Source organism: Ricinus communis, chromosome 4, assembly GCF_019578655.1.
Source record: "Ricinus communis isolate WT05 ecotype wild-type chromosome 4, ASM1957865v1, whole genome shotgun sequence".
In the NCBI taxonomy this organism is placed as follows: Eukaryota; Viridiplantae; Streptophyta; class Magnoliopsida; order Malpighiales; family Euphorbiaceae; genus Ricinus; species Ricinus communis.
The window spans coordinates 28,454,836-28,464,429 of record NC_063259.1 but is presented as its reverse complement, the minus strand read 5'-3'; the positions used below and the strand labels follow the sequence as shown (position 1 = coordinate 28,464,429).

Genomic DNA, 9,594 nt, shown 5'->3' with positions numbered 1-9,594 from the left:
CTCACTCGTGGAATCAAACACAGATGTTAAAAGGGAAATATAAGTAAGCACAAACACTACCTCAAGAAAACTAGTTAGCTAATTCTGTTACAAAGCAGGACAGGACAGAACAGAACATGCCATGACCGAATAAAACATTAAATAGTATATTGGTTATAGTAGACAATAAGAACTTCAAAAATTTCTACAACCAGGATACGTTTAATGCGTTGCAACTGCCCTTGAGCAGTCGCCCCGGCCCTTAAACAAAAACTGAACCATCAATGACTCCGAACACCTCAGGGAAAATTGAAAATTTCAGAGATAATACAAAACTGAAAACGATAACACAGAAGATCCCTCTTAAACCTGTGCACAAGTGGGCGACTTCCGCGAGTATCCTAATATTGTTTTAGTCACGACTACCCAAAATTTTGAGCCTTTGTTAGGCCATTCTCTATACTCATATTTGGCCTAGATAAGAAAATTTTGCTGTAGCCCACTTGGCTCTGAATGTGCACTTCCGCATCCAGAACTTTGTAAACGAGTTTCTCTATAGCCAAAAAGAGACTTGTCTTGTCAGGCCACCCCTAATGTACAGAACTGGGGCAGATATGGTTTTCTGTACTCTTATACAGGATTTTAGAGTTAGTGCCTTGGAGTAAGCATAATGCTCAATCAGAACCCGATGAGTCCGTTCCAACAGAAGAATCCTCTCCATTTGCTGAAGTTGAAGGATTCCCATGGTGATTTTCCTCACTACCACTAGTCCGCAGTTTGCCCAATCTTGACCGAACATTGGTTCCCATGGGGAAGGGCTCCTGCATAGTCAAGAAAAAGTATTTGTTATGACACCAAATGTTAGATGGTAGCAAACCAACAAATCTTGAACAGAGGATTCTCTTTCATAATCCATATGCAATACATATCCAGCCTAGACCATCATCCTCAAGTTATAATTCAGATAATGAACATTTTAAGATAATGAACCATCATCTTCTAATTAACAACCACAGTTTAAGATAACTCGTTAAATGCAGACAGTTATAGATTTGTAGCCTTCCTTATTTTGTGCTGATTTTCTTCATGACAGAATAGGATTAATCACCAAAGGAAGCTTTCAGTGGATATCTACTTTGACAAATCCCACATATTATGATCTAACTTTGACACTGACATGATCTTAGCACACAAACTCTATTGGTTACCATCAGATCCAACTTATGTTAACAATACACTCAGATTTTGAACTTAGTTATCAGTGCTTATTAAGCCTAGAGATGAGAACAATATCCAATCAGAGAACTGCATCAAGTTCAACCAAACCTACACGAAATTTTTTATTAGACTTTTATACCAGCTAAGAAAAAATAGAATACAAGATAATACTATCAGAAAGATGCAAACGCCAAAAATGATTATATAATATCTATAGACAGTCATTAAATATTATCAGGAGAAATATTTCAATGGAAAGGATAAATGAAAGCCTTATTTATATACCGGATCACCAGCATTTGGACCATCAGTATGGAAGAGTATGGGCCGACAGCGCTTATCCTCATTCATCAAACTTGAGTTCTGGAAATGGGCAATAAGAGCAGATTTTCCCTGAATCCGAGCATATGCAAGAGATGCGACTTTTTCACTGTTGAACTTCTCCCATTTTTTTCCATTGAATGCCTGCAAAAAATATGTGTGCACTGTATAGTTAGCTTTTTAGTTCTTATTCAGGGTTGAGAAATTTGGCGGTCCCCTTTCCAGAGAGAATGCATAAAACTATTATCACTTGGCTAAAGCCAGCATCAGACCTTGTGGAATGGAATAATCTGCTGAGGATCAATCATGTTGATGAATGCATAGCCCACATTGCATTTGTTCTGTTAAATAATCATCATAAATTTGAATCAGTGCTACAAATATGAAATAGGTAAATTACGTGAATGTGTGTGCACAGACTTAGAATGATAGGATTTTTCCACTTGAAAGTTTACTTGCCTTGAAATCAATTGGCAAGTATATAAAGTCGTAAGTTCCTCGACAGTACTCATCAATTGCGGCCAGCAACATCTTAGAAGTATACTTGTTTGGTATGTTCTTTATCATCAATGTGGTTCGACTGTCTTCACCACGCATTATGCGGTCAAGATCAAGTTCATACTGTTTTTTGTCTGAATGATTCGGATTCGAGTCAATTCTACGGTGTGAGAGATTTCTCACACGTTCATTAGGAGAATCAAAAGAGGCTGGCATTGAGATCATTGGGTTCCTCCCAGGGAAAATGTGGCACATTGGCTGAGCAGTGCGTAGTCCAGCATTTTTGGTCATGTCCATACAATTTCCACCAACATGAGAGAAAATGTTGTGGGAAGCAATTTCCATAGGATGTGGTGAGCCCACACTCCCAAGAGAACCCAAATGGAAACTAGAAGCTTCTGGAGATTCCCCCGCATAGGCATGTCGTCTTTCCCACACGGAGGGATTTACAGATGGTGCAGATCCAACATGATGGTGTGCAGGTACTGTGTTGAGCATAACTGGAGGTGCTCTAGGAAAACCAGGCATATGCGGAAGGTGATGAGCATGAACACCATTGGTAAATGATGATGAATTTGGCCAAATCATACGACTTGAATGATGTTGCTGATTTGTATTGGAATTGTTCCACATGTAATGATGTCCAGGAAGACTTCCATTTCCAGAGGATCCAAAAACTGGGGAAAGATTTTATTTAAGAAGAAATGAAAAAAAAAAAATCAATAAATTAGAAGATGATGCTATCAACTAAAACTTCATTAGTAATGGCTAACTAGATTAAATTTTAGTGTAGAAAGAAATTTATGGGTTTCAGTTCAACCATTGTGTATCTCCCAACTAAGCAAAATAATATCCAAGATAAACTGAGAATTTCTGAAGCATTCCATATGACAGCATACAAGTTAGAGGAATACAAATGGACCATCGATAATAAATCAGGTGGTGAGACTAGGGTTTTCTTTCAGGAAACATGATAAGTTTAAGAGTTTGGTAGGTATCCTATAAAACTTGTTTACTGTTATATTGGATTCTCAATCACTGAAGGATAAAATAAATTTCCCATTTACTGCATAGCTCCATTTCAATTTAGAAAGCACTAGTACTTTCAGAAAATAAAAGTTAACTAGAGAGAGCAATGAAGTTTTGAATAATAAAAAGCCCTCAAACACATCGCAGAAGAGGAGTTTTAACCATCCATACTTCTTTAGAAAACATATTCTAATCTTGCAAAAGCAACCTGTTCCACTATTAAAACATTTTAAGGTGAGTTGCATATTAAGTATGTACATGCCACACACACTTACACTTGGGTTATAGCCAGCTATCTTGTAATAACTCCCCTAAAATGCACCTAAACCAATTACTCTCCATCTTATAGGCTATTAGTATGGAAAAATAATTTGGAACACATTTTTAGCTCAACATTGCAATTCAATTGTTAAACATGAATTGCAGATCACAAGAGCATATCCATCTTATGGTAAGCCACTGTCATCAGACAATTAACTACTATGAAGATTCACATTCATTCAGCAAGCTTAGTCTGAGCTGTTCAGAAAGCAGTTTTTTGTCCAGATATTTATTAAAGATTTGGCCCACTTAAAACAATCTGATTGTGAAACCTGAAGCATAATTATAATCATTATTTTTGTACATCTCTATGCATTAAAAGAATCTTTCCATGATATGAAGCCTATTGTCATAGTTTCTGAATTATCAGTAGCTAACTTCAACAGTAAGACCTGAAATTCTATTCTCCTAATTTTTAGTTAGCGGCCTTTGTCTCTCCTCATTGAAATGTAAGACAAGAAGTAAAATGAAATGGAACCTAGCACATAATAATCATCTGAACCTACCGCCTCCATTTAGTTCCATCAGGTGCCCATTCGAGCTTACTGCTTGAATATGCCTGCTGCTAATTCCTTCTGTCACTTTGGAACCAACACTATGAGCCATGCCTCCAATAGAGCTTGAGGAATTAAACGGAACACCATTGGCTAAACCATCAGGATACTCCGGCAAAGAATGAGGGTGGAAACTCGGAATACGTTGGTTACCAAACATCATTTCATCCATGGAACGGTTAGGTTCATGAAGACCAAACTGTTTGCTAATAGATGTCACCGACACTGGGGAGGGCAAGTTATTTGGAACACTAGAACTCCGATGAGATTCAATAAATGAACCCACAGGCGACTGGATAGCAGAATGTATAACTTGGGTCGATCCATTTTCCATGCAGCTAGATGCAATAACTCCAGGAGAAAATGTTGCTGCTTAAGACATAGTATAATGATTAGAAAAACGTATGCTTGAAGAAAAGAAATTCCACCCTTATTGAACATGAACAGATTTCTAAAAGCAAAAAATCCTACCTAATCGACCAGATGATAAGTCCTCAAATGGGCTTTGACAAAGACCGGATTCATCTTGCTCCTGCTCAGGCTTTGTCATCAAACTGTAATAGAAATTTTTTATCAAATAACAGTATAGACAGGAATTCAACAAGAAGAAATTGCGTGGGGTAAGGAACTAATTAAGATGTGCTAGCGGCATCTTAAACTAGTCCAGAAACAAGTAGCAATTTCACTCACGAGTTAGAAATCATAGCATAAAAGAAGAAGAAATGAAGTTAAGGAAATAGAATTCAAGTGATCCACTCTTCTCCTTTAAGTTCGAATACAAAATATGAGAGCCATGATTTCCAATTAGAAGAAATATTAACTAGGTAATCTAAACTAATTATCAGCAGAAAATGACAATACCGTCTTGTGCCCCCAGGACGGCTTGGTTCAAGCTTGATCTGCTTCCCTGCAATGTCGCTCCTGTTTAATGCAGAAAGGGCTGCTTCTGCAGATCTAATATCATAATACTCTATGAATTTATGGTGTCGCTTGTGTGGAGTTTCACGGATCTGCAAACCACAAATAACAACTATGTAAATTGGATATACTTCATCCATTAGCAGGATGCAATATGATATTGAGATCCTATATTACTTCTTTAATTTCACCATAAACTCCAAATATTTTGTGAAGCTCCTCAGTTGAAACAGAAGAATCAAGGTTGAAGATCACCAGAGTGCCCTGGTTAATGTCTTTCTCAGATGGATTATCCTGAGACAGCGGAATGCCAAAAACACCAAGTAAGCAAGAGATATATGAAATATGTAAAAGCAAAACTCCATTTTTTTAAGATCAGTCACACAAATGACATGAAGTGCAACAATTAGAAAGATGTTTTTAAGATAAGGCACAGAGGCCATGCACCTTTGGAATTGAGTAATGTATGTCAAGTTTCCTACGCCTCAGAGGCTTATTCTGAAGGGATCTCATTGCATTTCGGGCTGCTCTTATGTCATAATAAGAGATCATAACAAAGCCACGATGTTTGCAGGCTGTATAAAGAGTTCGGATATCTCCATATTGCTGTCAGAATAAAACGCAAATGTCAATTTAACATGTAAGTAGGCTGAATTAACTAAGTCACACAAAAAGATCGAATGACATGCACCTCAAAAAGAGCCTTTAGCTCAGAATCTTCAACATTGCTATTGATGTTTCTGACAAAAAGTGTTCTAGAAGGGTGTTCACCATACGGATGTTCACCCACAACTGAACCATTAGAACCCCCTTGGAGATTGCTAAGTGCCCCAACAAAATCAGAATTCCTTTGCCCCACACACAGACGATCATCCCCTTCCAGTTCCATGCCTCCACCAGTGATAAACAGATCAAAGTCTTCCAAGTCATCACCGCCATTGGTATGAGCATTATGTCCCAGCTCATCAGTCACTCCAGAAAACAGATCATCTTCAGCAGGAAGAAGATTCCCGATAGTCTGAGCCTCAAGTTCTTCAAGTGATTCAAAAGGCTCATCCTCCTCGTTTGGTAAAGCAATAGGTTTAGCAGGTTGACGTGATTGAATATCGTTTTCCAATAATCTCACTGCAGATATGCATGGAATAGTGGTCAAACATGTGGCAATAAACAATGGCAATTTGCAAAAGTAAAATTTGATAGGACAGCATGCGGGTAAAAGATGAGATTTAACAGAAATGAAAACAAGAAAGGAAAGAGTCCAAGAATAACTTTAGGGGTACAACTTCTTGTAATGCACATCTTGACCATGATAAGATGAATTTTCATGTGTCGTGTATGTTTAGCATGCCATTGAGATAAACCAGCACAACCATATAAGGCAAGGTGTAAGAGCACGTTGCATATAATCAGTCTAGCATATGAGAAGGAAAGTCTTACACTTTCCATTAAATACTTCAGACAATGAGCTTGAGAATAGGCTGCTTTCCCACTGAGTGGCACCAATACCAGCTCTATTTCCACCCAAACTATAAGATGTAGGCTGCATAGATAAACTTGACCATGATTTTGCATTCTGATCCACAGAATTCCATGAATTCTTTAACATGTTGGTACTTCCTTCACCAATGGATAGCTTTTCCTTTTGATCCATTGCTAAAACTGAGTCAGGCAGTTGCATGTAATCCACTGACAATGCACCACCTGGTGAAAATTTCTCCAAAGGTGATGGAGCAACCAATTTGCTGCTAGGAAATGGCACCATTCCACCTGTTCCTACTGAAAGACAATATAGGTACAATGATTAGAATTGCCAAAATTTTGTAGGAATGCCATTTAAATATTAAGCGCAGTCTACAAACACTCTTCAGAATGCAGAAACAGGGGCAGGAAGAAAACCTAGAAGATTAATCTAAAAGCTTTAGACCTAAATGTCATTAAGATGTTAACTGAGAAACAGAAAGATTTAACTAAATGCCCTCACAGCTTGTGGAATCATTACATCAGACGCTGTAATCATCATTTTTAAAGGTTGAAATGATTTACAAAACCATTATGAATGATCATGATACAGATGATAAGATCCCCACAATTAGGACATTTGTTACTTTCACATGTAAAGGTCCAAAAACCAAGTAGCCAGAACCCACTCTCAAGGAGCAATTCTAATAATGGAGAAAGTATTCAGAACAAGACAAAGTGGCAGATTGAATTACTTCAGTAAAGCAAATAACTGAATGGAACTCACTTTGGTGATCGGGCATTGAATGCGGCTTCCAAAACCCAATTTGCCTCTGCCCAATAGAAGTTGCTAAGAAATTACTTAAACCCAAAAATAAAGATGATAAAACGCTTCTTTCAGGTGTAATAACAGTTATAAATAAATAAATAAAATACAATGTTACCATAGAGAACTTATGCAACCTCAAGAATGGATCAAAAATATTTTCTTAAAAAAAAAAAAAAAAAAAGAGCTACGACTGCAAATTTCAAAAGCAAATTTGTGTTGGTTTGAGTACCTCAGCAGGTAACAGCATGTCCTCAAAATAGTGGGACGAAGCAGTTCCACCCCTTTGATCCATAACTTCAAAAGGCATGGCGTGGCTTTAGACACCCAAAAATCTCAAAACTCTAACAGAACGTTCGTTATTATCAAACTTGCTGGCACCGCACAGTGTTCATTGCCCCTTTTCTCTGCAGAGAACCAAAGATTAACATCTTCGACATATGATAGATTGTGGAGCTGAGTAGAGCAAAGATTTTGACATACAAAAGACTAGAATGCTGGAGTAATTTTTTCTTCAAAAAAAAGACCTTAGTTCAGCAACCCAATACAATAAAATGCAATCTAGAGGAAACAGGACAACAGTCATCTAAATGAAGAAAGCATAAATCCGAAAAGTGTGATTCTTCTTTGCAACAAAATTCGGACTCACCATTCTTCGTTGCAACTACGATGGGAACTTTCCAGTTCAATCGGAAAACTAAAAGGGAATTTGCTTGCCAAAATCAAACTTGTTTCTTTAACAACTTTTAAAGAAACTTTACAAAAAAATATAGATCAAGATACTGTTATGAAAACGAGAGCCACTAGCTTATCTACCTACCAACGACCAAACACAAAGAACTATTTGGTTGCTGAGGAAAAAAAATGGAGAAGGAAATGAAAAAGAACAAGTAAATTACTTATTAGTTGTGGAAATAAAAATTAAAAAAAATAATAAAAATAAACATCCGCCGTACCCCCTTTAAAGCTCACTTGAAGTAAATTTTCCATTTCCAGAAAATTAAGACATAAAGCAAAGACAACAGTTTTTTCAAAGAAAAGTTCAAAGTAGAAATCTTTTTTTAAAACTTAACAAAAAGGAGCTCCAAGTTATCAATTTGAGAACATAATTCAGCAACAACAGATAGTAGAGAGGAAAAATCACCTAATTGCCAATCCGATCGCAAATTATTAAGAATCAATCACAATTATGCAGGACTAATCTCAAAAATAAGCTGAAATTTCTCGATTTATCACACAGTAACAATTGGCGAAAAGAAAAAAGTTCAAATTTTCAGACCAAAACTTGACCTAGTGAAACGCACCTCAACAAAAATTAAATATCACCGAAGTTCGCTGTATCTCTCCAGAGTTGAGCAAAATTTCGAAATGATGTAGAGCGATCGAGCAGAAGGAACGATTAAGAGAAATGAATTATTTTAAGAAATCATAAAGAGAGAAGGAGGAGGAGGAGATAAAAGAAAGGATCTTTGCATATAATACCCTAACAAAACACCTTTTGCTTCTTCTGCATTGCAAGCTATATTGCTCACCACACGAAATAAGAGAATATTTTCTTTCTTTTTTTTTTTTCTTTCTTTGCCTTTTTGTTTTCTTCTATCTAAGCATCACAATTATTAAAATTCACTTTAGATTCTCCAAATTCAGCGGGCAAGAAACGCAGCCGGCGATTCATCAGAGCGGCAGCCAGCAATGAAAGAATCCGGTGCAGATTTCCGGCAAGACTGAGGTCTCTCTCACTCTCGCCGGGAACTCGCTGAGTTGTAGAGAGAGAGAGAGAAAGGTGTAAGAGAGAGAGGAGTTATGTTAAATGTTGAAGTTAGTTGGGTTTGAAAAAGAAAAGAAAGACAAAACAGAAAAGAAACAGGCGGGGCTGTTTGGGTGTGTGGAGTGTTGTAATTAAAGAGATGAGATTAGATTATAATATATAATATTATATTTGGATAAATAAATTAAAAGAAATAAATTATCGGACCCGTTCCCTTGAAAGTCGAGGATAAAAGGGAACATTCGGCTCCGTTTATTATGACGCCGTTATTAGCACCGCTTTTCTTTTTCTGTTTGTTTGGCTGGCCAGCTAAGCTAATTAAATGAAGAGAAATGGCTTGTTGGCTCGATCTAGCTCTTCTTTTTATTATTTTTATATTTTTAATTGATGCTTTGGCATCACGGAATATGAGTTGGTTTTGCCGCTATTCCTTGACAATATGTAAATATGAAATACAAATGGGTAATCGGTTTTAGTCAAACCAACATAAATCTTGAATCTGAGCAAATACCTAAATTTGTGGGCTTGCGACTCCTCTCTGCAGTAGGAATTCTATCTTTCCATTGCTCTTGAAAAATATCTACGGTGCCATTAGGAAATTGGGTGAGTTTCGGTATGAGCAGTTATTTATCAATTGACTAGGTTTTTTATTTTTATTACATTATCTACGGCGCATACAAAGTTTGAAGCTTTATCCATCTAAT

At 36.9% G+C, this 9,594-nt stretch overlaps 1 protein-coding gene across 3 annotated transcripts; it reads right to left on the bottom strand.

The window, feature by feature from the left end:
• Positions 1-26: 26 nt before the first annotated feature.
• Positions 27-9,015, bottom strand: LOC8275492 (protein MEI2-like 4). 3 transcript variants are annotated; one of them, XM_002511045.4, is made up of 14 exons: positions 8,427-9,015; positions 7,355-7,529; positions 7,084-7,129; positions 6,276-6,614; positions 5,530-5,963; positions 5,286-5,444; positions 5,016-5,132; positions 4,782-4,930; positions 4,392-4,474; positions 3,873-4,289; positions 1,978-2,693; positions 1,791-1,859; positions 1,483-1,662; positions 27-800 (listed from the first exon to the last, which is right to left on the bottom strand). In XM_002511045.4, exons 2-14 carry the CDS (start codon positions 7,430-7,432, stop codon positions 654-656), a joined length of 2,934 nt encoding a protein of 977 aa, XP_002511091.2. In that variant the 5' UTR covers positions 7,433-7,529; positions 8,427-9,015; the 3' UTR covers positions 27-653. The 3 variants fall into 3 exon arrangements, with proteins under 3 accessions (XP_002511091.2, XP_015580065.1, XP_048228501.1); XM_015724579.3 differs by having other exon boundaries at positions 6,276-6,611; XM_048372544.1 differs by lacking the exons at positions 7,084-7,129; positions 8,427-9,015 and having other exon boundaries at positions 7,355-7,493.
• Positions 9,016-9,594: the final 579 nt, after the last annotated feature.

Coding starts and splice junctions, on each gene's coding strand:
- LOC8275492 (XM_002511045.4), bottom strand. CDS start 7,432: ATGCCTTTTGAAGTTATGGATCAAAGGGGTGGAACTGCTTCGTCCCAC. Junction 5,964..6,275: donor TGAAGTATTTAATGGAAAGT/GTAAGACTTTCC, acceptor GCATATCTGCAG/TGAGATTATTGGAAAACGAT. Junction 1,860..1,977: donor ACTTGCCAATTGATTTCAAG/GCAAGTAAACTT, acceptor ATTATTTAACAG/AACAAATGCAATGTGGGCTA.